This window comes from Leishmania mexicana, chromosome 32 (genome assembly GCF_000234665.1).
Source record: "Leishmania mexicana MHOM/GT/2001/U1103 complete genome, chromosome 32".
NCBI classification, from domain to species: domain Eukaryota; phylum Euglenozoa; class Kinetoplastea; order Trypanosomatida; family Trypanosomatidae; genus Leishmania; species Leishmania mexicana.
In genome coordinates, this window is record NC_018336.1 from 251,569 (window position 1) to 279,068 (window position 27,500).

The window sequence follows — 27,500 nt, forward strand, 5'->3', positions numbered from 1 at the left end:
GCGATTACTACGAGCGCGTCATGAAAGCACCACTGCTGGATGAGAAAAACGCGTCAGGCACAGCCGTTGCGATGACGGGGTCGGTCGGCGACGCTAGCGGTTTCTCGGAAGGCGCACCAGAAATAACTCCGTCAGTGGAGGGCAGCGATACCGCTTCACTTGCTGCGCCGACGCTCAATGAACGTCAAGACCGCATCGAACACGCAGCTGTTGGTCCGTCGTCGACCCCAGGATCACTGGTTGTGCCGCAGGCTGAGGCGGAGAAGGTGAAGGGCACCGTGAAGCTTGCTCCTGCTGCTGAAACGGAAGCCGATGACGTCCACAGCGCCGTGCTCGCTCACGCACAACTGCTGTTCGACATGCGTCAAGCCAAGAGTCGCCGCGGCGCGAATCCCGCCACCCTTGTCGCCGCCGCGCGTCGCTGTGATGAGCGAATAGGCGCCTCTCTCTCCGCCTCGTTGTCTTAACCGCGTCGGTGGGGGAAGCGGCAGCGGCCGAGTATCGCGAGTGCGAGGTCTTCTTATAGTCGCCGGTATGTTTTCCTCATCCACGTGAGAATGCCTTCTACTTGCCTAGCACCTACACACGTGCGAACACCAGACGCGCACCTTCAGACTGCACAAAAGAAGATTCGCGACCTTGCTATCGCGGCACTCGGTAAGAGTGATATGGTCAGGGGCATCTGTGCGGCAGCCGTCGAACACGCTGCAAGGTGGAGCGATACCGGTGCTCGCGCATCTTGCTACCCATATTTCTTCGGGCCCTCCCTCCCTCCCTCACTCCCTCCCTCCCCGTGGCGCTGGCCGATTTCCTTCGCCTTTTTGGCGACCTTGGGTAGTGGCGGAGAGCGTAATACATGCGTCTATACGGTATAAAGACACGCCACGGCTTCCATCACTTCACCCCCAACACTCTGCTTGATGTCCCCTTCGATGTGCTCATTCTTTCTTCTCTCCCTACGCTCACTCCTCTTCTGCCACGGGGCTACTCGTCACCGTCATCGCATTGCGTTGCGTGCGTGTGCTGCTGCTGCTGCTGCTCCTGCTTTCAGTGGATCTCTTGTAGCGTAAGGCACCTTATTCTGTGTGTTGTCGCGGTTGACCGTACCATTCGTTCCCAACCATCTTTCCCATCAAAAAACAAACAAAAACAAAGCATCGAACTTTGTGTGCCCACGCTCACTCCTCTCTCTTCGTTTTCTTGTGCCGGGCCCCTCAAGCGGTCCCTGTCCGTTGCGTCTTTCTTTCCTCTACCCTGTGCGCATGTGTCTATGTCTGTCTGCCCTATACGCCACTCCTTAATTTCGTTTACTTTCCCCCGCTCACGGTGTGCAGCGTGTTGACGTCCTCCTTTCGACCCCCTCCCAACCACCACCACCACACTTGTACATCACCGTCTGCGCTCTGGAAGAGCGAGAGCCTCACGCTCTCTCCTCAGCCCTTCATGGTCCTGTTTTGTTGAACCCCTCCAACCCCCCCTCCCCCTCCCCTTCCCCTACGTGTCCCTCACCGTGCCTTCTCTCGCCCTTCCTCTCTTGTGCAGCTGAAGGAGTACTAAAGAAGACAAGCGAGGCGCAGACAAGGAAGTTGATCCTTGTCCGTGTTGCGTGGCGCGTCTCCCTATTGACCGGCTGCCGTCGAGTCGTTTCACGTTGTGGGTGTGTGTTCGCTGGCGTGGGCACTGCCGCTCCACTCATCGGCACCGCCCCCTTCCTCCTCTCTTGCTTTCCTTGTCCAACTGCACTTCGAGTACGTGTCCTCCACATCTACTCTTCAACGCCTCATCACGCCGCCGAATACAAGGCCCAGGCCCACGCTCAGCAAAGTAGTGGCAAAGCGAGTGACTCGAAAGCGCGAGGAACCGGAGGTGTACATCGGTGTTTCGCGTGTCGTGCGACGTGTGATTGATGTTCACAGATCCTTTGAACGAGCTCCTTACCGAGGCGCAGTACGAGTCGGGGCGTTCTATGCCCCCCTCCAACTGCGAGACTCCAGGTCAAATATCGATGACAGAGGTGTTTCCCGCGCCGGAGATGCCGATCACAACGACTGCGGGGGCACTCGGCCGTGCCTACTCCTTCCACTCTGGTGACCACGGCCGGCGGCGAGCGAGCTCCTCTGTCCAAATGGCTGGGGGTATCATCAGCGTCGCCACCCACGACGGCGAGGAACTTCACTACCCCGTCGTGCAAGGACGCGCTGGCGGAAGCCTGTCGCCGCACTCGCACTCGGCGGAGTCGTCCCCGAGCATTGCCGCGCGATCGAACTTGGCAGCCCGCGTTCATCGACTCACCTCGATCACCTCCAGATCTACGTCTTCTCATAGCATACTGCAAGGCGCGATCGACTCTGGAGGCGCTGATGAAGGCAAGATCAGCGCTGACACGCGGGAGGCCTACCGACACAGCCGCCTCACCCCGTCATCGATTCAGCGACATCGACACGTAAGCGGTGCGACCAGCCGTACCCCGCCAGCCGCGCTCGCCTTGCGCAGTGAGCCTGTCCAGGAGTCCACGCAACCGAGCCCGACCCATGTTGCCACGCCCTCCTGGTCGATGCCGTCGACGCCGCGCCACGGAATACAGCGCACCCCCCCGTCAGGCAGACGAGCTGAGTGGTCAAGTCTGGCCGCGGATGGAGTGCTAGGCTGCAGTGCCGACGCAGGCCGATCTCAGCACACCGCACCTGAAGGTGCTCCAATCAGGGTGGAGGAGATGGGGGTGAGCACGCCGGAGATGGCCGAGTATTTTGCCGAAAGCGCCATCGATGCGGCGCGGCGGCGCGAGTCTTCGGGGATGCTGAGCAACAGCAGCAGTGCCAGCTGGCCTATTTTCCACGAACAGGTGGTTCCTCGACGCTCGCTTCCAGAAAGAAGTTCTCAGCCTGCACCTCAGAATGACAAACACGCTTTTCTGGAGCGTTTCATGCGCTTCATGGAAGATCAGTCCGCATCGATGCAGCAGCTACACCAACGGATGGACGCGCTGGAAAGTACCAGTAACAACCTCCTGGATCGTGTGCGAAAGATCGAGTCTCACACAGCCGCCGACGCGGGCGACATCAACCGAGTATCAGGGAAGTCTGCCTCTCCGTCCGTCACGCGCACGTCAGACTCGCTGGAGTCTGCGCCGCGGCCCTCGACCCGCGCACCGTCCAAGGCAGTCAACTAACGTTCGTGCCAACGCGGTCGCTCTGTCGAGTGGCAGCACGAACTGTGAGGCGCAGGTGGAGACAGAGGAAGGACTTCTTTTTCGCATTTGTGTGGTTTTCGAGCGTCATTTACATCGTCGGTGGAGTGCCGCAGGCAGGCTGACCACAGGGCCTCGAAGAGTTTTGATATAGTTCAGCGACAGCGAGTAGCTCGTGCTGTCTTTCTCTGTAGTGCGCAGATGCGAGAGAGAGAGTAGAGGAGGGGACACACGTCCGTGCTCATGCAGGCGCAGCATTCATGGCATCCACAGCAGGCGTCGTTCCCGTGTGCGCAGTGAGTAAAGTAAAGCGAACATACCAGATGAACGTGGGGTCTTTTGTTTTCTTTTATCGACGGATACGCTCACCTCCCATGCCCCTGCTCTCTCTCTCGCTCGCTTGCTCTTGGCGTGCCGTATCTTCTGTCTTGGTGTTGCACGTGCTTGGCCCCCTACTGTAGTGCTACTGTGGATGCGCGAGCAAACTTCGATTCCTAAAAGCGGCCGGCCCGCATGAGCCCCCGCGAACCTTGTTAGTTTCCTTTTTTTTTGGACACACACGTGTGTGCGTGCGTGTGTGTGTGTGCCTGCGCGATGACGACGATGTGTCTGCCGTTAGAGTTGAGTGTCAATTCTTCTTCTCTCAAGGCAATCGCACTATGCCGCTGGGAAGATAATGGAGAGGAGGGAGGGGGAGGGCGGATGTGGACTGCAATCTCGAGGGAGGTTGTGTTCTCGCCCCTCCTCCTCGCTCTGCGCCATCGGAGAATGTTATTTTATCGGCAGGCAGACATGCCTGATGGGGAGATGGGGGGGGAAGGAGGTCTTCCCGCGTCCGCTTGGCCCGTTTTCGTCTCCCCTGTCTTATCCTGTCTTCTGTACAAGACCCACAGCCCTCTTCCGCCGGTCCCGCCACCCAGAAAGCAGAGGGATAATGGAGATGAATAGGGTCGATGAGCAGGCGGCCTCCAGAAACCAGGACCGCATTTTCTCTTCTTTCCTCGGATGCCGAGCACCCCTGATGACGGGGATGGGCACACCTCTCGGTGCATGGTAGCTCAGAGTCCAGTACCTCCTCCCCCATCTCCCATCCCCATCCCTGCCAAACGCCGAGCCGCCTCTGGCGCTGACAGGGCCGAGTGCCTGCGACGCAGCGCAGCCAGGGCGGTGCATCGCTGCTGATGGCGGCGGTCAGCTCCTGGGCGGCGTGGCGTCCGGGTGATCTGCAGCCGCGAACGCCCGTGTGCGCTCTCCACATGATGGGCAGACTGTCCGCGTGACGCGAACGCATCCCACCACCCGGCCCTCGCACTGCCCGCTGGTGTGGGGAAGCCTGAGCCACCCACTCCCACCGAGGGGGAGGGGACGCACCAGGGGTGGCAGCCGGCATAGCGGGGAAGCGGCTGTGAGGCGGTGGGTGAGGGGGTAGAGCTTGAGGCAGAGAAGGTACTGAGATGACTGGGTGGGCGCATTGCTGTAATGCGTGTGCTTAGCGTTGCCTCGCCCCACGCTGGTGGGGCCTGTAACAGGCCCTGCGTAGAGCACAGTTGAGCTCGTGCTGTATGGGACATAGAACGGACACGTTGAAGAAAAAAGTGTGCTGGGCAGTGCGAGGACACCGCTATTGGTGTTTCTCATCCTGCGTGCCCTCTCCCAACGCCTCACCCTGGCTCGCCACGATCCCTGTGCCTTCAGCTCCCGCTGCCCCGCCTCGAAGCTGGGCTGATACGCGATCGGAGGTCGTCTCTACAGACTCATCCCTTCTTTTGTGTCTCGTTGTCTTTGCGTATTGCCGTAGGCACGACACCATTAGAACGTTCACACACGGCACCAATGAGAGGGCACTGATGTGTTTCGCCGTGGCTGGCCGACCGGTCGCCCCGCCTCCTCCAGCGGGGATTTCGGTAGTGCTCCTTTAAAAGGTAGATCACCATGTCTAACCTGGCGATTTCAAGGGCTTCCGACGTCGTGGCGAGCGTCTCGAGCTCTGTGAGCCAGGAGGCGAACTCCCTCAAGCACCTGAGCCCCGCCGCCAAGGGGGTGCAGCTGAAGGCTGGAGCCAGTGATGGCAGCCAGCTGCCTTAGGAGATTCTCGACACCATCACCGTGATCGAGTAAATGGAGAGGACGCCTGATGCGCTGCTGCCGCTGCACCGCCACGTGCGCCTGCAACATAGCGAGGCCCAGTCTGCGGAAGAGGTCGACGGCGGCTATTTGAATCTTGTCTCTGGTCTGCTGAACGAACAGGGCATGTGCCCTTCGGCGGCGACGCAGTTCCTGCCATGCGTCTGCTGTGGAGGCAAATACGGGCTGCTGACGCTGGGCCGCAGCCCTCTCCAGGCCGAGGCGCTGGGCTCGCACCAGCGCTACGACACAGAGGTGTTGGAGCACGCTCTCTTCAATTCCACGATGACCGTTAAAAGCCGCCGAGGACCTATAGGACCGCGGGATCTAGCGGTACGAGTTCACGTGTGGCCACCACCTCGGCTATGGCGCCCCGCAGCTCGGCCGCTGCCTTGGCCGTGTCTTTTTCAGCACTGCTGACCTCGCACAACAGTGCAATGGCAAGAAGGCGGTTCAGGTGTTCACCTACGTGGACATGTGCAGGGGTGGCCGAAAGCCTCTTCTTTGCTGGCCCTTCCATCGAGCGCTTGCGCACAGCAACTATGAAGCTACTCAGGAGGGGCTGTTGCGGCCACAGCGGCGTGGAGGTGGGGGGTGGAGCGGAGGGCGCAGCTGAAGCACCGCTCTATGAACTGCCCCAAAGCGCACCTGTCCGGCAACCTGCACAGGGTCAGCATTTTCGCTGACGCGCATCAGGTAAAGGCGATGGATGCCTCGTTTGGCTTTCACGACTCTATGGATTTCGTCCTTGACACATTGGCAGCAACCTCCTTATCGACTGCATTGCCCCACCAGTCTTGCCGGAGCAACGGCACCTCCAAGAGGCCGCTCTGGTGGAAGCAGATGTGCCGTAAGTGGCAGTGTACTTTGCCATCAGCTGAGGGATCAACTATGCGCTGCTCTGCTAAAAGTGGAGGGATGAGCGCAAGCAGACGCGAGGCGCTCTCATCGACGAGCTTCACACACCGCCGGCGGTGAAATTCACGGCACTTGGCACACCGTCACGTGATTCGAAGCGAACCTAGACACTGGAAGAGAATGTGCACACCTGTGCAACGAGTGAACTGGGTGTTTCGCGCGTGTATGGTGCGCAACGATTGCCTGAGGCGCTGGTTTCAGCTCTTCTCTTTTGGTGGAATGCGTCTGTTTTCGACGTTTGGGTGTCTTTTCGGGTTCGGTGCCTTCGCCTCTCTGCGCATCTTACCAAGTTGCAGCTTTCACTGGATGAGTGTGCTCGTGAATGATTGCGCGTTCGGAAGGGGGAGTGGGGGGGGGCGGCGACTCCACGCCTTGTAAGCCATCATCTCCTGTCGGTAGGACGAGGCGATGATGGCGATGAAGGCTGCAAGGCGCGAAGAGGAGCAAAAGGAAACGCACCTGCCTCCGTCTTGAAAAGAAGTCCCGATGGTGCAGGTTGCCCGGTGTCGGAGAGTGCGCCTCTCGCTTTCTACGCCGTGAGAAGCCAAAAGTGTACATCAACTTCTTCTTTGCCAAACTGTCATATGCCGATTTGCCGCAGCTCTCAGCAATGGGGGGACGCGCGACGAGGGGAGCTGCCCTAACGTGCACGGTGCTGCACCTCTCATGTCGCATGACGGTCACGAACAAAGAGCGACACAATTTCCCGACAGCAGCCTTCGAGCACCAGCGGAAAAGGTTTTCGTCTCTCCGACTTTGTTTTTTTCCCGCTTCCCCGCTGCATTCGTCTTCCGTGGCCACGGCTGCTGCTCCACGCACGGGCGTGCACACTCCCACGTCTGTATACCTGTGGTACCACACACGCCCTCATGTGTCACCCCTTCTCTTCCCTCCTCTCCCATCCACACCGACCTGAGGTGCGCATTCGTTAGCGTTTCTCATACAGTCCCCCGCACCCTCGCCCGCCCTTCACCTCTCCACCGCAAACAACAAGCGAACAACTCAAGCCGCTGCTCAGGGAGGTGAGAAGGGTGGAGGGTGGAGCGGAGAAAGAAAAGCACTACAGCAGCAGTGACAGCACAACACAAGACACGCACACGCACACTTGATAAAGGAGCGGACCAGAAACAACAACAACACAACAAAGGGAGTGGAGCGAGCGAGAAACTCAGAGAGAAGGGGGATGAGAGCTGCGCGGAACAGTATAGCGCCCCGCAGCATCCCTATTCATCTCTACCCCTCCTCACCTAAACAGCGCTTTCTCCTTCTGATTTCTTCGTCGTCGTCCGCTCTTGCTCCCCCTCTTCCACCCCCTCCCCTTCCCATAAGGCGTTTTTCCCTTGTTCGGCTTCTCCTTCCTACCACCACCATCTCCATCTTCCCTCCTCGTTGCTTCCCTTTTCTGCGCGCGGTGTCGGCGTGTGTCGCTCGGCGCGTTTGATGGGGAGAGGAGAGGAGGCAACAGGTACACACAGCACGCAGCACGCAGCACGAAGCACGGAGGAAAAAGGAAGGAAGTGCGAGGCGAAGACAAACGGACAGTATAGCTTGTGCTCTGGCGGTTATCGCGAAATTGGGCACCACTCCCCACACGATTGCCATCGCGTTGTTCACTGGTGCGGCGTCCGTGCGTGTGCGTCTTGTGGAGGGCAGAGTGGACTGCGATCGACACCACCGGTCACCAGGGCGTCCAGTTCTTGTTCCCGCTCTGTCTCTCTCTCTTGGCCACCCACCGCGTGTACACCACCCCCTGACAGCGCTCGCGTTGCCGCGTCGTGTACATCAGGAACGCAAATACGGTGAGGAAGAGGAAAGAAGAAAAACAACACTCAGAGTGCCCCGCGACCCCAGGCAACCTTGCACCGACCAGTGCACAGCAGCAGGCATTCAACGGAGGCTTATCATCGGCGTTACTTTTTTAGTGTTTTTGATTGGTGTCCCTCCCCGCACCGGCCGTCTCGCTGCCGTCGTTCTACTCCGTGTCGCCCTCCTTTTGACTTTCTCCTCCTCCATCGTACCCTTCCCCTTCGTCCGTCCATCTGTCTGTGTGTGTGTGCGCGCCTGCTGCTATACCACGGGTGTTTTTGAAGGTCGAGCGCGTGTGGCTTCGTCCCCCCTCTCTCTGTGTGTGTGGCTCCTCTCTCGCTCCGTCTTCCCCTTGCTGTCGCTCCCCTGTCCATCTTTCTTTTTTGGTCTTTTTGATTTCGAATCTTTGCTTCGCCTGCACCCCCCCCCCACCCCCGTTCAGTCCACCCTCACTCGTGACCATTCTTCTCTCCATACCCTTGTCGATTGCCGCCTCCCCCCGCCCTCGCGACCTACTCCTTCCCCGGCTCCTTTTGCCCACACACCACCCAAACCGTGCACCTTAGCGAAGCGGAGGTGTTGTCGACCCCTCACGAACCCGCCCTTCTTTTCTTCGGTTCTCTGCATCTGTCGAGTAACACGCACACACACACACACAGACACACGCACGCAGAAAGGGTGCACAGATGTGGAGGGAGCCGGAGTGACGTTGGTGTTTCTTCGCTGCTACACATTCCCGGTCTCTTTTCTGTACAGGCCGGCATTGCACCTGTTGTATGTATACATATATATATACATATACATGTGTATGTGTGTGCTCCGCTGTCGTCGTGATCACTTCACTTGCGCTGTTCCTACTTTACTCACTTCCCTTCTGCTGCTCTGTCTCTCCACCTGCCCACCTTCCCGTTTTCCTTTCCGTCTACCCGGTTCTTCAGTCGATTGGCCATTTCGCTTTCGTGGACGGCTCGCACGTCGCGTGTGCTTCGGCTTCGAGTACTAGTACTACTTTCATCTTCCGCCCCTCCTCCCTTTTGTTGCCGTTGGTGTTGGTGTTGGCGTTGTTGTTGGCCGGGCCTTCGTGGCACACCTCGCTCTCAGTTTTGGTGGGCGGCCGTGCTCACTTTCACTTGCAGCTGTTGCAGTTTTAGGTGGAAGAAAGAACGTGCAACGTGTCTTGACCTGTGTTTCGCTCGTTATATATATTGTTGACGTTTCGCGTCTCTGGTTGAGAGCGCAGGTGCGTGCTGGCATCTCTGCGAGCTTATTTGTGGTTGCGTGAGCACGTTGTTCAGAAGCTGATATCATGTTGGGTGAGGTGAGCTGGTCTCTGTTTCTCCCTTCGTATCTCTTGCACTTTCTCTCCGCGCGCGTGCGTTGGTAGCTACACTTCTCTGTTAGCACCCGACTCCGTATACCCACGCGTTGCCAACTTCCGCCCCACAACTGGGCTCTGTTGAGGGGTGCAGAGACACACACACACATAGAGGCGCACAGGCAGTCCTCTTATTCCCTTTCTCTGAGCTCTTCCCTTCGAGCGGCTGCCATGGAATTTCCCATAACGACTCCTACCGCTGAGTCGGCGCGGCAGTCGCCAGCTCCGTGGACGCCGCCGACCAGCTCGGAGCAGTGGAAGCCATGTACTGAGACAGAAAGGCCGGGCTCTTCGTACCCTGTGGCGTCGCAGTATCGTTGCCGAGGTCAGCAATGCCACCTCCTCAATGCCGCGGCCACGTCCGATGATGACATCAACAGCGAGGAGCGCTGCGTCGCTCCTTCCGCAGATAGAGCAACAGAGGAAGAGAAGGATGCATATGGCACGGAGGACTGCAACGCCTTGCGCAATGAGTGCGGGGGGCCTGTGTCAGTGCCCTCGCGCTGTGATGACACCTTCATGCTTGGGGTGTCGCTGGCCGTGAAGGCCACGTTACCCGTGGCGTTGAACGCCTCATCTGTGCCGCCGACTGCCGCTGGTGCTGCGTTGATGAAGGCGGACGTGGATGACTCACACGCCGTCTCCGCCGCTTTTGCCGCTCCCCACATTGGCACACGCGCCCTGCGCATACCGATCGAAGGGACGGAACGGACAGCGCAACACGTGCCCAAGGCCGCAGGTGATCACAACTCCTTTGCGTCCAAGGCCATGCATGCCATCGCCCTCCAAGCCATGATTGGGGGGCCGCCGCTTCGGTTAAACTGCTCTCGCAGCGACCTGTCTTCGCTTGTCGGCGGCACTTCCGGGGATGATCCGATGGGATTGCGCCAGCTCTACAGCCTGCCCGGCTCGCGCGTGGACAGCTCGCTGGGAATACCAACACATACCCAGCGAGGAACGGCGCAGTCATCAGCCGCCGCCGACGCCTTCTCGATGGAGCGTTTTGCCGCCTTCTACGAGGTGGCGCTGGAGGAGCTGATGAACGAGTGTGAGCGCCGCGTCGCCAACGCACCAGCGGCGTGGCGGGACAGTCAGCGGCAACTTATCGGCGGTGACATGAATCGTGACCTGGCCACGAGCACGCACTCCTTTGACTCCCCACGCAGCAGCGTCATGTCCCCATTCGGCGGCGCACCCTCCAGCGTGGCACTCAGTTGCGGCACCCCTGTGTACTCGCCCCGCTTCACCAATCCGCTGCACAGCACACATGGGCTGCACGTCCGCGAACTCAGCAGCGACATCGCAGCCGAACAGAACCGCACCTCCACCCCACTGCCACCGCCGTCTCTGCATACTAACTCAACCTTCTTCAGCGCTGCTGGGCAGGCTCGCCAGGCGGAACAGGAGAGAAGCGTAGCGGATGAGGGGGCAGTGCCGACGTTGCTCGCTGCCCTGGGCCGACACCATGGCAAGATGGCACCGATGGTGTTCATCGCTGGCCTGGCTTACCTTGCGCGAGTCACGGCGCAGTGCGCCTCTGAGTTTCTGAGCGTCACACGCGCAAACTGGTACCGCCTCACCACCACCGCCATTCTCGTCGCCGCCAAGGTGTACGATGAGCACAGCTCGTCCCGACTGAACGCCTGCTTTGCCCAATCCTCCGGTATTCCACTGAGCGAGATGACGCGGATGGAGCTTGACTTTCTGTACCTTCTCGACTTTGATCTGCTCCTGAAGGAGTCGGAGGTGGAGCAGTGGCTAATATGGATGGAGAAGCTCGCGCTGCGCCGCGACTTGATGACGCCACTCAACACTTACGTGCTAGACACAAGTGAGAGCACGTCCGCTGTCCAACTTGCCAGCACCTCGAAGCCGTCTTTCACGAGCTGTACCACACTTACAGAGTACGGGGAGCGAAGCAAGACAGGCGCAATGTGCGAGGCGAGTCGCACGCCGGGATTATCCAGCGAAGTTCTGGAAGGCGAAGAAGAGACGGTCGGGACCTCCCTGTCCTCCGCGGTCGTCCCGCGCAGCGTCCCGCAGATGCGTGCGGCCAGCAGTTGTGCGATGACGGTCCCGTGCGCCGTCAGCAGCGCTGCAAACTCGCGATGCCCTACTGCTGCAGCAGGGGTGACTGACGTACCATCCCTCACTACCCCCTTCGTGGATCTCTCTAGCCTTCCGCCTCGCAGCTCCGCTAGCTCGGTGCTGCTTCCGGCCAGTGTGTTGGATAGCACCTTCGGTGCAGTTAGCACGGCGAGTGTGCCAGGCGGCGCGCCCTCTTCCCTGAATGACCGTAGGGCCTTTGTGCCACCGTTGCCGATCCACAGCGCGCTGCCTCTTCGCCCGCCGACGGCGAAGAGACGCCTGTTCAGCGTCGTGCACGGTACTGCCGAGCCGCCGAGCCCAATTTCGGTGCGTCAGCTCAGCCGTCTGGGCGGTAGCCCGCCGAGTCCGCTGCGCCCCCCGTCGGTGGGGCGGCACCCGTCAGTGCGGTTCTTCAAGTCGAAAGCCACGCATGCTCACGGGCCGCACCGCCACGCCAGTGGAACGGTGGGCTACGCTGAACTCGACATGTACGGCGCCGAGGACGGCGGTCGCAAGGTGTCAAAGCAGTCGTGCCAAGATCGGGTGACGGGGGCGGGCAGCGAAAACTCAGCTGGCCAGTCCTCGGCACTCGTCGCGGCAGACACGAAGCGCAGCGCGACTGCCGCGGCGAGCCACCAGCAGAAGAAACGCTGGGGCCCATTCGGTATGGTGCAGCATGTGCGTGATGTTCTCGGTGTCACAGCTTCTCTGGTGCGTGGTCAGCTGGACGTACTAGCACCGTCAGCGCATGCCGAGGAGTTGAGTCGACTGCCACCGCCGCAACAGAACAAACAGCAGTCAGCGTCGCAGGCGCTACAGTCGTCCACCAACAGCCTTTCTGGAAGTGGCGGGCGTGTGAGTCTGCAACCGCAGTCATCCGCTGCGCCGCCGCGTTACACCAACAGCGGCGGCACCTATCCGCCATTTCCTGCGAATTTGATGGTCGAGCGGAAGCCGCAGGCATGCAATGCTCCGCCCGCCGCCGCCGTCGCGTCTCGTAGCTCTACTGAATCTCATCCCCAGCCTAGCCCTGCTTCACCTGCTCGCCACTGCTGCGGTCCTGCGACGCCTGGCGCTGTAGCCAGGCGGAGCCCGATGCCACGAATCAGTCCGCAGCATGTGGACCCTTCCTCGTCGACGAGGACGCAACCGTATACGAGTACGGTCGCTAATTCCGCTGCTGCTCAGCCAACAGCGGCGGCAGCCGCGAATGGGGCGTACGCGGACGGGGACTACTCCCACGACGAGGCTGACGAGGGGTACGAGGAGTGCGAGTACGGCTACTACGACGAGGACGGTTACTTCCACTACTACAACGACGACGAGGATGCGGAGGGGGAGTACGACGAGTACTACGGCGAAGAGGACGAGGAGGGCGCCTGGTACGAGGATGATGACGAGGATGAAGCTGCTTACTTTCAGCGATGCCGCCCACCACTGACACATTCACCGCCGTCCTTGTAGGATGAGGACGAGCTGTCAGGTGGAGCGGCGCTGCAGGGGTGGTCTCTCTGCCATCGCTTCTGTGATGCTCTCTGCAGCTCACTGAAGAGGAGCTTTCTCCCTCTTCATCCTTGGCTGCCTCCTTTATAGAGGTCGATGCAGGGAGAGACAGTTGCCGAGGAGAGAGAGGAGGGAGGGCAGGAGGTGCGAGGTGCCAGAGTATCGCTGCACGTGGTCACAGACGCCTACACAGGCACTCGAAGCAGACACACGCGCCACAAGAGGCGTATGATCGAGTGTCTCTCTCTGTGTTGATGTGTGCGTCGGGCAGTGCGAGGGAGGCGGGTATGTGGGTGGGAGTGGGGTGCACTCTTTGTTTCTCGTGCTCTTGGATGTCGGCCGAATGACGTGAGTGTGTGTGATGGATCTTGTCGAGGTAGCTTCACAGGCAGCGTCCTTTGCCCTCCTTCCCCCTCGCTCTTCTCGTCGCCATCTCGATGGTGTGGTGTCGCGTGCCTCCTTGCGTGGCGGCTGTAAACACACACGCACGCATTCGTTGGAGGCGAAGCGAGCGAGGGAATCGATGGGGGGGGCGAAGGACGGACGAACCGCAGAGGAGGCCCAGCAAGTGAGCAGCATCAACGGTATAAAAAGCGAAACTGTGAGGCGCGCGGGGACAGGCACTGAGTTGAGCATGCAGGCAGCTGAACCGGGTAGTGCGGTTGATGGACGTAAAGGAAGGCGGTTCGTGTGTGTGTGTGTGTGTGCTTGTGTGCGTGTGTGCGTGTAGCAGGCGACAGGAAGAAGACAAAGGGTGCTGATTTACCATAGCCTTTCGTCTTGGTTTTTGTTGCTCACTTGTGTGCGGGCGTGCTTTCTCTTCTGCTGCTGCTGCGACCCCACGTATAAAGTAGTCGGTGTGCCTCTCGCTCTGAGTCCCTGTTAGCGTGCCGAGGTGTGAGCGCATGCGTAGGTCAACCTTACGGCTGTAGTTTCACTGGGCGGGCTTGCCTCTCTCTTTCTGTGGTCTTCGATCCTTACTTTTCTTGCTCACCGCCTCTGTATCGATCATCACGGCTGATGGCTTCAAGGCACGCGTTGGCGGCTCGTCCATTGCGGCGCTGCATTCGCTCACGTCCACCTCCTTGAAAAAGATGTCACCCTTTTGGCTGCTTTTTTGGTTGTGCACGCGTGTTTTGATGCCTCTCTTGCCTTGACCTTGCAGTGCCTCTGGTTCGTGTTAGCTGGCTTTTCTGCTTGGCGTCTTGTCGTGGGACGTGTGGCCCCGGTGACGCACCTTTCTATCGCTCTCGCTCGCCCATCACGTCGACTCTCTTCATGTCTTCTCCGCTACCGCCCCATCCCCGCCGCTTCAGGGCTTGTACGATTCCGTGGCGCTTGGAGCGGTGGTGGAGCCGTATAGATGCCCGCGCTTTGGATACCAGAGAGAGGTAGCACCGGGCACGACGTCACGCTGACACACTCCCTGCACTGCACCGCCATCTTACTCCCCATTCGAGATGAGAGATGAGGACCAAATACCAAAAGAGGGACTGGAAGGGGCGGTGGTGGTGGGGGCAAGGCTCCAGCCGCACACAGATACTCGCACGAGAGTGGATCGCTCAAAGAAGCGCGTGTGCCACTCCCCGCTCTTCCTCTTCCTCTCCCCCCGCCTCCATAGAAGCAGGTACTAACGGCTCGAATAAATGAGCGACAGCAACATCGACCTTTCCTTCTCTCTCACTCTCGCTCACGCCCGCCTCCCCTATTGCTCAAGAAATGGGAGACGTGTGTAATATTGCATCAAGGTATTCGGGCAGGGAGTCCAGCACCGAGGCCCACACACACACACACACACGGGTGGTCAAACAACAACAACGTCATCTGTGTGCAGACGAAGATGCGCTGCCGGTGCACACGCTAGATGTATACGCTATCGTCTTCGCCTTCTTGATTTCTCCGCGAGTGACCCCTGTGCGTGGCTGGGCGTCGGGGAGCGAGGCATGGACACAACGAAAAGGTTGGAGTGCCCGCAGCAGCGCGTGTCATGCCACCCGCTCCTTGCGCGGCCGTGGTGCCTCCTACCACAGAAGCTGGAACCGTGGTTTGATGCCACATACACGACACCGAACGTGCATGTGGTACACACCTCCCTTCCATCTTACACCGCTTGTCTCTACTCTCCAAGCTCCCTCTGCGTATCCACATCCACTGCGCCTTGCCAACTATCACCTTTGCTTTTCCCTTCGCCTCTCTGTAACCTCTTCCGCACCACGCATTCGACTGCCCACGTCTCGCGCACTCTTCTGCCTCACGCCACGTGGAGTGTGGCCCCCATTCACTTGACAGTAGAAATAGGGTTACAAGGCGACCGAGGACCTTCTGCGAGTCCATTGCAGGGACACTTCGGCCGTGCGCGCTTTCAGCTCTCCCCACAGGCGCCACTACGTGGTTCACCAAAACACGCAGAGGCAAGGGTACCACCGTTCCAGCGCTCAAGCGAGACTCTCCTCATAAAGAAGCAAGCGTTTCTCCGCACTTGGCGCCTCCACAGCTTTGCCCGAAGTAGACGACCACAGCGCAAGTGACCGATTCTTCTTTTCGTTATTTTCCCTCTTCACGTGTGTGCGTGTGCGTGTGTTTGTGTGTGCTTCCGCATTGGTGTTGACGCCAGCCCCCTTTCCAGCCTGCCCCTCTCCTCCTCCTCCCCCCTACTACCACCACCGCCGCCGTCTCTCTCCATCACGCTCTTGTCTTCTTGTGTGTCTTTCGCCAGCTGCCTCTGCCACCTTCAGCGTGTGCGTGCTTTACATCTTATTTCTTTCCCCACATCGCTTTGCTTCTCTTCTGCCTTTACGCTTCGTTTGCCCATTGTTGTCGTTGCCGTTGCTGCCGCTGCTGCTCCCCCCCTCCCTCCCCCTACCGCCCGTCCTCCTGTGTAGAGTAGATGTCTTCAAAGTGCCTATATCTATCTGTCTCTACACTGTTCTCGCAGCGCCAGTCTCCGTTATTCTCTTCACATCCGTGCCCCACTGCCTGTGTGCCTGTGTGCCTGTGTGCTAGTAACTGTGAATTTCTGTCGCTTGACGTTGTGGGCGCGGTAGGGGCTCTTCGACGCACGCGGTGGAGAAGCGGTGGAGCACCGGTGATCCTCCACGTTTTCCTTGCCGTCGAAGCACATTTGTAGCAGCAAGTGGCGACACACGGTGTCTTTCGTCAGCTCCGTCTCCGTACCCCCACCCCTCCCTTCCCTTCCCCGACACAAGGAAACAGGAGAAGGCTCACCATCGAGGAAAGCGAGGCGGTGCGCACGTGCGAGTGCCTGCATCCACCCCTCCTCTTCTGCGCCTCTTTTATCTTTGTATGTATGGGTACGCAAGCCGTTCTCATTCTCCCCCTTCAGCCGTTTTTATTTCCGTGTGATCACGCCGGTTGTCGAATTCGTTTCGTCTCCGCATAGTTTATCATCTCCGCGCGCGTGCGTGACGAGACGCAGCGGGCGTGCGTTGCCTCTCGTCTCTCCCCCTCTGCCATTTTTTTTCTTGCTCTCGTGGGGGTTTGCTTTGTCTCCGCGCTCCCCACAACCCCCCCCCCCCATCCCCGAGTGGGCTCTCCCCTGTCCTTCTTCTCTTGTATCTTCCAGCCACACGGCCACCTGGCCAAGCACTGTCCGTTCTCAGGGCTCGAGTGTGTGTCTCCCTGCTTATCGCGCGTGCCAGCACCTACGCCAACCCCCACCCCTCCCACCACTCTTTTCACTCGCTTCGTAACACGCCACCGTCTTACGACCGGTGTGCACCGAAGTGGGAGGCGGACGTGCAGGGCGTACGATCCACCTCACCAGAGGGTACGGCACCAGGAAAACGAGACACGGGGGAAAGACACACAATGTCCGTGAGCTCGGACTCGTGCCACACGGGTGAGAACAGCGACAGTGCTGACGCGCTCAACTCCAACCGACCACAGCGACTCTCTTTCATAAGGAAGAGGAGGTCCCTCACCAGCCCGTCGCCCCGCTCCCATGCGCCTGCGCCGTTGTCTCATCTCACCCCGGTGACCACAGGTGCATCACCGCCTCCGAGTAACAAGGATCGTGATCGCAGAAGCGACTACACCAAACCGAGCAGCGTAGCCAGGAAGAGGAGCAACACCGCAGCGCCATCCGGGAGAGGGGAGACTCTCGGCAGAGCACACGCTCGCCATCCACCCTCCGCCGACACAGCAGCAGCGCCAGCTTCTTCTCTTCAGGCTTCGAGAGCAACAGATGTAGATCCGTATGCGCGCACCAACCCGACAACTCTCAACGCAGCAAGCTTTTCACTGACGCGCATGCGACCGAGCTCTGCTGCATCGCCAGCGACGGTGGCGCGCAGCACCACACAGCACGCTCCGCACCGCAGCACCTCCAGGTCAGGATCGAGGACTGTACCAGGATTTCTCCACTCAACCTTCAGTAGCCGGGCCCACTTGCCAGCTCCACCCCCCGAGCTGCCCATCGCTGACGCCGCGCTGGCGCCCTTGCAGGTATCCATGTCGGGCACCACATCCTCTAATCACAATATCGACGCCGAATCAGCGCCTCCGCCAACCAAGAGCCTGCTGCCCAGCAGTATTGAGAGGGGGCAGAAAATGTGCGGCACCGACAACAACGGCGTGATTCGACCCGGCCGTACTCAGGCGTCTGACCTTGGACCACCAACAGGGACGCCAGTGGCGCTCGCCGTGATCCACGGCAGCCGTGGCAGGGGGTACGGCGGAACCTCTGGGGTACGTGCGGGGGCGGCTATCTCACCCCCTTTTCTTCTTGACGGCGATGTGGCGCCGATCGTGATGCATCCTAACCCTCTTACAGACCCTGCTCCGCACATCTATGGCGGAAAGCGCCGGAACCGTGTTACGCTAGAGTCTAGCTTCGCCAGCGCTTCGGAGGGGGCGGACGGTGAGCCGGTGCAGGCGCCACCGCCGCCAGCCTCCGTCCACAGCTCATCGCAGTCAGTGAAAGAGCAACTGGGGATCACTGCGGATGTCCCTGAGGAACTCCGTAGCTCGTCGACCATGAACCACGCGTCCTCACAGCCGGATTGCACACCGCCGCAGCATCTGCAGAAGCAGCCGATGCATGTGCACAATCCCTCGCAGTCCATGGTGGCTCTTTCGTCAGTACCGCAGACGCCGCGGCGACCAGCCATCGTGCCCGAGGTGAGGGACCGCCACTTGCCCGCACCGAAGACCCCTCAGTTGAATGAGAAATCGCAGATAGCGCGCTCCGGCGAGGAGGCAGTTTGCACTGTTCTCCGCTCCTCACTGCCGGCGGCGTCTTACGGCGCCCCAATATACAAGGCTCGGCCAGTACCGCCCTTCTCGCATCCGCCGCCGGAGTGTGCACCGGTGAATGCGGATCCTGCGCAGAGAATTCTGCACCCTTGCACCTCTTCTGCTGGGAAGGATGGCCCACCGTCCTCCACGGCACTTGATGCAGAAGCGGGCGGTAGCACAGAGCCGCAGCTCCGTAAGGGCCGGCAGCGTCGCAGCGCTTCCTCTTGCACACCGGAAAGTAGCTCATCGTTGGAGCGTCGCTCTTCAGCATCGTCGCGGTCTCCTTCCGTCGACGCGGCTGTGTACTCTCCCGCTTGTGCACATGAGCAGCCGCTGTCGAAGGAAAGCATTCGTAGCGCTTCTCTGGAAACAACGACTTCGGCGCATCTGTCCCAACGCAACCCCAGCGCGCCGAGGTCGCCGTTTACGTCTGCGGTCACACCACCGTCTTCGGTCGACCCTGCAGCCGAGCTATCGCCTTCCAGGAGCAGCGTGCACAATGAGGTGGAGGAAGAGACCCCCGTCGCGAGACGCGCGCCGCCACAGCAGGAACCGATGCGATTGCCAGAGCTGCATGTTGTCGCGGAATCTGCGGTATCGGCTGCTTCTGAGAGGTCGCTATCGTCGCACCGCAGCGGCTCGTGTTCCACGCCGCTGGAGAGCTTCGCGGCGCTTCTCGAGGACTTGCATGTGCTGTGGCGGGAGGAGGAGCCACTCACATGTCAAGTGTCGAATACCAGCCATGCATCCAATGGGGCGTTTGATGGATGTGCGTCGAGAAGCACCGCGAGTGCCATGGCGGAGCCAAAAGATGACGAGTCGAGCTCCTTGATGTACCCGGCGGATACAAGCGACCACAATCCGGAGGGGTTGGAGGAGGTAAAACAGGTCCCGGAGAGCTCCTTGGATGAACTGCTTCGCGGAACTGACACCACCGGTCATGCGCCCATCACGCCGCGTCTTCGCCACCGCATTGAGAAGGACCAGCAACGGGAGCTGGAGATGCTGCGCGCTGTCACGAAGGAGCGCCATCCAGAGATTTTCGGCTTGCTCGACTCACCACAAACGCTGATGCGAGAGTTGGAGCGGATGGGTGCGGACAGGGACGGACAAGAGTTCAATGACAGAGGCACCACGTCCAACGCGACGGATGAAGTGACGACGCCGCCGGCTGCACGATCACCTCGGAAGCGACCACCGGCTGTGCCCGCGTCGTCGCAGACTTCACTAACAACGTTGGTTGCACAAGGCAGCCGCGCCAAACCTGAGGAAAGATTGCCAGTGCGAGATGCAGGAGGAGCCGCTGCCCCGACCACGGAGAAGAGCTGCACCACCGAGTCATCGGCGCGGAAGGGCAAACCGAGTGTGTCTGCTACGTCTACTTCCTCTGGGAGGGCGCGAGAGAGAAGCCAGGCAGTGCTGCGGAGCTCACGGCGGACGAATGCCCCGGAGAATGGCTCCGCTGGCAACGGTGACGGCGTGTCCATCTCGACACCTCGTGGACGAGCTGCCGGCGAGGCTGGCTCCGGGGCCAGGGGCACGGGCATGCCCCCTTTTGGTGCAATGGGTGGTGCGGCACCACCTTTGTCGACCACGGCGCTGAACAGTCAACTTACTGCGGCCGTGCCCGGCACGCCCAGTTGCATTCGGGACTCTCGGCGGCGATCAACCGCCCCTAGCATGACGCCCAGCGGTGGATCAGAGCCGCTGTCACGCACGGCTTCCCGGCGAGGGGATGGCCCCAGCGGATTATCAAGTGGCGCTGGCACCTCCTCGCCTCAGAAGGCAGCCGCGACTGCCTCGGAGGATCTTCTGCCGGAGCTCTTCTCGGCGGAGGAGGCGGCGAATACCATCACCATTGTGTTTGACCTGGACGAGACGCTCTGCAACAACCGATGCTTCACCGGACCTATACTTCGACCCGGCGCCGAGCTGCTTCTCCACACGCTGCGCGGCCTCTGCCCCTCACCCCAATACAAGGTTATCGACACCCATACCCGCAGCCAGCATGCCTCGAGTCGGCTGTATGACGAGGCAATGCACCGTATGGGCGTGGCGCCGCTGTACCGCTCACGGGTTGCACAGAGACAGTCGGCGGATGGCTACCGCCGCACTAACAGCACCGCTCCCGCTGGCACTGTCGCGGCGTCGGGTGCCAGCGCGTCCGAGGTTTCAGGTCCGGCCTCTTCTGCTGGCTTGTGCAGCACCGGGGAGGCGCGTCCGGCCACGGCGAAGGATACGAACCCTCTTCGACTGGAGCTGGTGCTGTGGACGGCGAGCGAAGAGAGTCTAGCCCGGCGTGCCATGCGCCACATTGACCCGGCGAACAAGATCTTCGACGAAGCCATTTATCGCGATGCGCGGTGGTATCGTGACTCGCACTACACGAAGGAGCTGTGCCGACTCGGCCGGTGCATAAATCGCGTGGTCATCGTCGAGAACTCGATCGAATCTGTTATTCGCAATCGCCAGAACTCCATCCTAGTTACAAGCTTTGTGCGCAACCGCCTCGACCGACAACTCTTCCTCGTGCGCGAAGTCCTGCGAGATTGGGTTTGTGGCATGCGGGCGAAGCTGGCAGAGCAACAGTACGCATCCCGCGCTGCTAGTTCGCTGCGGGAGAGTGTTGAGCGTACGACGGATCACGATGCCGCGCTGCGCTCCTTCAGAGGAAACTCGGTTGGTTCCCGGACCGGGGAGTCTGTCGAGGAGGGGGGCGAGAGTCCGGTGCCGCCGCACTCGACGCGGCCGCTCGCACGCGTTGGCCGAAGTGAGAGCATGACCGTGATGATTGATCATGCCGGCACACGCATTGACGCCGGAGACCCCATCAACGATAACTCTGGCGGTAACGATTCGCAACGTGGTTCGACTCCCGAACTGGCCCCATCGGCGCCGTGCCGCCCCTCCGCTCATGTTGTGTCTGTGCCCAGCTCGCCGCTGCCTCCCGCCACTCGCCCCCTGAGCGCTATGGCGCGTCGCGCGCCAAACATTGTGGAGTTCCTGCAGCACCATCGGCTCATCTTTCCAGACTCGAACTTCCTTCGCTTCCAGCTTACGGGCGACGTCATGAAGCACCTGCAGACCAAGGAGGCCGCCCTCATCGCCGCCGCCCTCCACCCACCGCTGATGGCAGCTGAACAGCCGGCCGCACGGGCGGCGCGTTCCATTGGCTACGGACCTGTTTCTCGCACAACCCGACCCACGCGCGCACCATTGAACGCTCTGCCATCCTCCACGCCTCCAGTAACTACTACCGCAGCTACCACGGCAAGCCCGGGAGGACCTGCACCGAGAACGCCGCAGTTCCGCGCTGCTGGCCGTGCATCTCCTAGCAGGGGTGGGGTGGCAGTGGACGGCGTCGCAGCAGCTGTGACGCGGCAGCGTACTCCAGGGAAGGAGGCGGGCGCGGCGAGAACGCCTGTAGCGGTGTCGACTCCGACGTCTCCGTCGGGAGGATCCGTAGTTGGCGCAACTGGGAACAGCCGCCTCGGCTATTCATCCTCCAACGATGCGACTCGTGCGGCGAATGCACACCGCGACCCGGTGGTGCGACTACAGCGCACAGCGTCGGCGCCGCTTAAGCGGCCAGTGACCAACGAGACGTATGGTTCGCGCGGCACTGTGGAGGAGAGAAAATGAAGCTGGTTTGATGGACGCAGCAAGGGCCGACCCAGTCTCTGAAGGGCACGGGAGAAGGGCTACGGAGGGGGCGGGTGACTGTCTGAGCACGTTCCGCGTGCGTGGATGCGTGTGTGCGTGCGGCCAGAGCTTCTTTCTCCCCTCATATTCCCCTCCCCTGTCGTGGCTGAGGCAGTCTATTGTATCCATGAAAGCTTGTGCACGCTGAAGCTCAGCGTAATTGGATCGGCTCCTGGCGATGCGCAGGGTGCGGGCGGCGCACTTAGGTGTGCATCTGCTTCCCTCAAACAAACGTGCCGACCACGGAACCGCTAGCGCGTCACGCTGACCTCTTTTTTCCCCCAAAACAGGAGTAGGGGCAGCTTTACAACGGTTTGTGTGTGTGTGTGTATGGGCACACCTCTCGGTGCATGGTAGCTCAGAGTCCAGTACCTCCTCCCCCATCTCCCATCCCCATCCCTGCCAAACGCCGAGCTGCCTCTGGCGCTGACAGGGCCGAGTGCCTGCGACGCAGCGCAGCCAGGGCGGTGCATCGCTGCTGATGGCGGCGGTCAGCTCCTGGGCGGCGTGGCGTCCGGGTGATCTGCAGCCGCGAACGCCCGTGTGCGCTCTCCACATGATGGGCAGACTGTCCGCGTGACGCGAACGCATCCCACCACCCGGCCCTCGCACTGCCCGCTGGTGTGGGGAAGCCTGAGCCACCCACTCCCACCGAGGGGGAGGGGACGCACCAGGGGTGGCAGCCGGCATAGCGGGGAAGCGGCTGTGAGGCGGTGGGTGAGGGGGTAGAGCTTGAGGCAGAGAAGGTGCTGAGATGACTGGGTGGGCGCATTGCTGTAATGCGTGTGCTTAGCGTTGCCTCGCCCCACGCTGGTGGGGCCTGTAACAGGCCCTGCGTAGAGCACAGTTGAGCTCGTGCTGTATGGGACATAGAACGGACACGTTGAAGGCGAAAAGGCATAATAGCTAACAAGTGGGCGGTGGGGGGGGAGCTCCCTGCCCCTCCACCTCTTCCATGTCTGCATTGACGGCTGGGTCTACCGTTGCTGGTGCTTTTCTCTGCGCCGTTATGACTTGTTTCTCTGGCGTACAACCGTTGGCCTCGCACACCCTGTGTATGCTTCTTGTCTGTGAATTACCTCTTCCCAACTCGCACCTTTTTCAGGAAGCAGGGGCGAGTGGGTATGGGCTACTGCTTGCGCGAGTATCTCCACTCTGCTCCAACGTCGCCTCTTTCTCTGTCCTTCTCCCTCCTGTCCACCCACCCCGCCCCCGCCGCACCTGCTCGCCACCCGCGTACTCTCCTCCTACACCGCTATCCCTCCCCTTCTCCTCCCCGAAACCGTCGAAGGCTCGCCGACGCCATCTACAGACGAGAAGCTGTCATTGCCGTTTGCACGAACGATCCCCGAGGCGCACGCAGTGTGGCTCGCTTTCTCAACGGTAATTTTTTTCCCCGTCTCCATCCCTCGGCATTTCCACGTTTTACACAGCACACTTCTGCTGTGCTCTTTTCTGGGGTGGCGGTGCCGGTCACTCTGGTGCGTGAGGAGGCGCGTGGTGTTTGGTGTTCCGCTGAGTATTGGGCAGCGGAATATACGTCTACACGGACGTACGAAAACCGCACTGCGATGCGCACGCCATTGTATTTTTCTTTCCCACCTCGCGTGCACGACTGGCGTGAGCGACAGTTTCCCTTCGCGCGCATTCCCCCACCTGACCTGGAGAGGCTCGTAAAGGGGTCCCATTCGCGACACGGTGGCACATAAACAACCAAATAAAAGGAAGATGACCACTCGCCGCCCCGTGCCAGCCAGCCAGCAGCTGGGGGCGCGGTGGATGCTGACCACGTACGTGACCTGCTGTTTGCCGACTGGGACGCGTGCTTCGTGGAATCAGCGACGATCCTGCGTATCCTTTGCGACGGCCCCGCAGCCGCCTTCAATGCCTCTTGCCAACCCACCGCCCCTTCATGACACGATCGCAGCAGCGACGTCGAAAACCACCCGCGAGGACTTCGCCGCCGCCTTTGCACGTGCTACAGCGGACGTAGCCGATGACCTGCTGCAAGGAAGCAGCTGCGCTACCCATTTTCAGCGGTCGGCCCACCTTTCGGCCTGGACCGAGTACCTCGTCGGGCTACGCGACGTACCCCCTAGCAACACAGCTGAGGGACCTCAGCAGAGCCGCGGTGCCTCTATGAGGGCCTCGTCCTTTACCGCCGGGTCTCCTCTGACCGACGACTTTGCGGCTGCACAGGACATGTTTCTGCACCATATCTTCGACGATGTTAAGGAAGCCGCGTTGTACTCGACCACTCGCCGGCCAGAGGCTTTTTTGCGCCCTGAGCAAGCGGCAACCGACGGCGCTCCTGCGGGTGGGTTTCAGTGGCAGCTTATGCCGCTAGCAGCGGCGCTGAAGGACATGGAGGTTGTCCTACAGGATATGCTCCTGTGGGAGCAGGGGGGTCGTGTCAAAGGTGAGTCGGCCGGGTTCCCCACCAACTCTGTGGTCGCGTTTTGGCGCGCCATGCTGGAGCAGGCATTCCTCGGGCAGTACTGTGAGCTTGCGGCGCTGAATGACGGCGACGTGGCAGCAACCGGTGCGCCGCAACACTGGCTGCAAAACATCTACCCTTATGACTACTCCCGGCAACCGGCAGGACTGCGACGGCGTCTCGAGCGCGGTATCCGTGCGCTTCTATGCTCATCTGCCTACACACTTCACATGCACTGGGAGCAGCACATGGCGCGCCACCCTCCCTCGGATGGCGCGGCAAAGATCTTGGGGCTCGAGTTTGTCATGCTTTGGTGGTGGGCTAACCCTGATCAGATGCCAATTGAGGTATCCCTCGCTGCTGCTCGACTGCCGCCACCGACGCAGCAGTCGTTGCGACAGCGAGAGTCGCCGGCGGAGGCGGCTGCTCTGGGACACCACAGCGATGGCAGGCACCCAGCAGCGCCACCGCGGCGAGCAGTGGATATTCCAATGGCACCGCCATCTGTTGAACAGCACTTGCAGCGCTACATCGTTCACCATTTGGGCTGGGGGAGCGCCGGTGCGCATACCCATCCTCAGGATGTGCAGCAACAGCGGCGTCGCCATGCTGTACTCCGCGACGGTGGTCTTCTCTGCCCGGCAGCGGTGTTCCCTCCAGCATACCAAGACGCGCTCCGCGCGCACTTGGCCCGCGTGCGCCACAGGAAAAACCTGACGACATGCCCATTGTTCCTGCGGTTGGTGGAGGTGGCTCTGGCGGTGGCCACATCCGACGCGGCGGCCTTAAGTGGAGGCAACGTGCCAAGCTCGTCCACGCACCCGGCCCAATGCAAGCCTCTGAGCGCGGCTGCCCGTCGCGGTCGAGAAATCGCCATCCAGCTTTGCCAAGAGTGGCTGTGGCCAGTGGTATGCGGCCGCACTTCTCCACTCACGATGTCATCGCTGGGGCAGCCGCCCCACAGCTGTAGCGCCGCCGTCGCGCACGCGCCGCCACACGCCGAGTCGATGGAGACATTTGAGGATTGGGCTGTGCTGATAGCAGCCGTGGTGGCGGTGTCGCAGGTGCGCGGCAACCTGCTCGCGTTGCGGCGTGCGGGCGGAGTGAGTATGCGAGGAAGGCCTGAAGTGGCGCATTGCGCGACCTTCTCCGGAGCCGGTGGTAGCAACACTGAAGAGCCGGCTGCTGCGACGTTGGACAGGAGCACGAGCCTCGCTCACGTTCGTGACCGCCTCTATATGCCTCTGATGCGAGTCTTGCTAGCCGACCCCGAAGATGTGTCGTCGAGTGACGGCGAGCATCCTGTCGATGCCTACGGTGCGACAGTGCGAGACGACATGCCTGGCTGGGTGGCACTTGTATTCGCGCGCGTGTCCGCTTGCTTCGAGGAGGCAGGGATGCTGCAACGTGACGTAGCCCGCCAGCCTGCGACCCCTGCGCGGCTCTGGTGCCTTCTCTTTCACGCCATGTGTGACGCTTTCCCCAGCGTCTTTCATTCGGGCAACACCGTGACGGTCATGTGGACGCTGCTGGCGCTCGAGGGAGTTTGTGCGGGGCCGTCGCTCTACTACAGCACGTATCGGGCGACGAATGCTGGCAAAACACAGACGATGTCAGCGTGGTTGAACACGCTGGCGGCTTGGAACGGCTCCAGAGTACATGCTACCGAGCTTGCCCTGCTGGAGAAACTCCCAAGCTGCGCCGATGAGAGCGAGGCTGTGGCTGCATGCGCGCTATGCCCGCGGATGGAAAGGTGCCAGCGGACCGCGTTTGTTCTCTCGACTGCCGTGGTCGAAACTTCAGCTAACGACGGTGGCCTGAAACACTCAGTCGAAGCGTCTACGGCACACTCGCGGCAAGGGAGGAGGCACAGTAAAGTGACATCTCTTCCCTCATTCGCCAGTGCCTTGTCTCCTGCATTACCGCTGCAGCGGAGCTCTGCAGCTGCACTCGCCCAAGCGCGGGCCCATCTCACATCCTGCGCGGAGCTCTCTGAGGAGGTGGTGACGGTTTCCATCGAAGTCTTCCGGCGATACGCAACGCTCCCAGTGCCGGTACCTGGCGTGGAGACGCTGCCCTCCATCGAGGCTGCTGCATCGGTGTCCCACGTGGGAGAGGAGCGGCACCGCCATAACGGCGGCAGGCTACCGACAGAAGCGGCGCTGTTGCGGCCTCGGGGGCACCCATCGTTGATGGTGCTTCTCCGCCTTCTTCAGGTGGTGGCCCTGTTCGGTGAATCCGGAAACCCCCCGTCTGTCGGCGATCCTGGTCTTGTCCAATGCGTAGTGGATGATGTGATAAGTGCATGTCATCCTATGGTTGCCGTGTACCTGCGCAAGCTGCGCGTCTACGCGGCGGCGGTGTCAGGGAGAAGCGGTGCCTTGGCGCTGCTACACAACGAAACACTGCAACGTGCACTAGATAGCCTCCCTCCCTCACTGGGGCGGCAGCGTCTCGTGAAGGCGTTGCTGTGGTCTGGACTACCAGCCTCCGCGTTGGAGGAAGGAAAGGCGACGGAGGCAGCGGTGTACGGCAGCGGCTCTCTTGCATGGTATGTACTGGAGAGAAATCAACAGCGGTTCCTGACCTTTAACCGACACAACACGTCTGCTGCCGCTTCCATCGACACGACGGACGACAGACACCACAGGCGGCAGCCATTCTCCACCGACGAGGGAAGCGAAATAGGCAGCGGCGCAGGCGATGGCACGAACAGTTTCGCAGAGGTGGTGTCTTGCTTGGATGAGGTTGTGAGGCACCTTTGGCAGTTGGCGATCGCTATCCCAGACACGGCCCGTGTTGCCCTCTGCCTTCACCCGTACGTGAGCAATGGCGTGGTAAAGCGCAGTGACCTAGACACAGCCGTGAACTCCCCGGAAACGGCCGTCAAGTGGTCGGATGAAGGAGCGTCGGTGGCAACTAGCTGCGACAGCGATGGGGTGACCGACAATGAACCCGACCCCGCTCGGGCGAGCAGTGGTGAAGACACATTACCAGCCTTGCCCACCGCAGCCGCTAGCAAAGACATACCCGATGCGTTGGAGTACGAAAGCAGCGCCCTCCTGGAAAGCACAGCGGACGAGTGCCTCGACGCCGAAGTCGAT

At 60.7% G+C, this 27,500-nt stretch overlaps 5 protein-coding genes across 5 annotated transcripts in view; all 5 read left to right on the forward strand.

The window, feature by feature from the left end:
- Nucleotides 1-467, forward strand: part of LMXM_32_0760 (conserved hypothetical protein) — a gene marked incomplete at both ends in the record, with an annotated part of 1,122 nt that extends 655 nt beyond the window's left edge. The window contains one exon of the mRNA XM_003878276.1: nt 1-467. This exon is cut by the window's left edge and continues 655 nt beyond it. Within this exon, the coding sequence (XP_003878325.1) occupies nt 1-467 (467 nt within the window).
- Nucleotides 468-1,906: 1,439 nt separating this feature from the next.
- LMXM_32_0765 (conserved hypothetical protein) lies at nt 1,907-3,169 on the forward strand (the record flags this gene model as incomplete). The annotated part of the gene is made up of 1 exon (XM_003878277.1): nt 1,907-3,169. One exon carries the CDS (start codon nt 1,907-1,909, stop codon nt 3,167-3,169), a length of 1,263 nt encoding a protein of 420 aa, XP_003878326.1.
- Nucleotides 3,170-10,286: 7,117 nt separating this feature from the next.
- Nucleotides 10,287-12,962, forward strand: LMXM_32_0770 (putative CYC2-like cyclin; the record flags this gene model as incomplete). Its single annotated transcript, XM_003878278.1, has 1 exon — nt 10,287-12,962. One exon carries the CDS (start codon nt 10,287-10,289, stop codon nt 12,960-12,962), a length of 2,676 nt encoding a protein of 891 aa, XP_003878327.1.
- Nucleotides 12,963-16,829: 3,867 nt separating this feature from the next.
- On the forward strand, nt 16,830-21,899 carry LMXM_32_0780 (conserved hypothetical protein; the record flags this gene model as incomplete). Its single annotated transcript, XM_003878279.1, has 1 exon — nt 16,830-21,899. One exon carries the CDS (start codon nt 16,830-16,832, stop codon nt 21,897-21,899), a length of 5,070 nt encoding a protein of 1,689 aa, XP_003878328.1.
- A 1,788-nt stretch (nt 21,900-23,687) lies between these two features.
- The window catches only part of LMXM_32_0790 (conserved hypothetical protein), a gene marked incomplete at both ends in the record, with an annotated part of 5,271 nt that continues 1,458 nt past the window's right edge, over nt 23,688-27,500 (forward strand). The window contains one exon of the mRNA XM_003878280.1: nt 23,688-27,500. This exon is cut by the window's right edge and continues 1,458 nt beyond it. Coding sequence (XP_003878329.1) covers nt 23,688-27,500 — 3,813 coding nt within the window.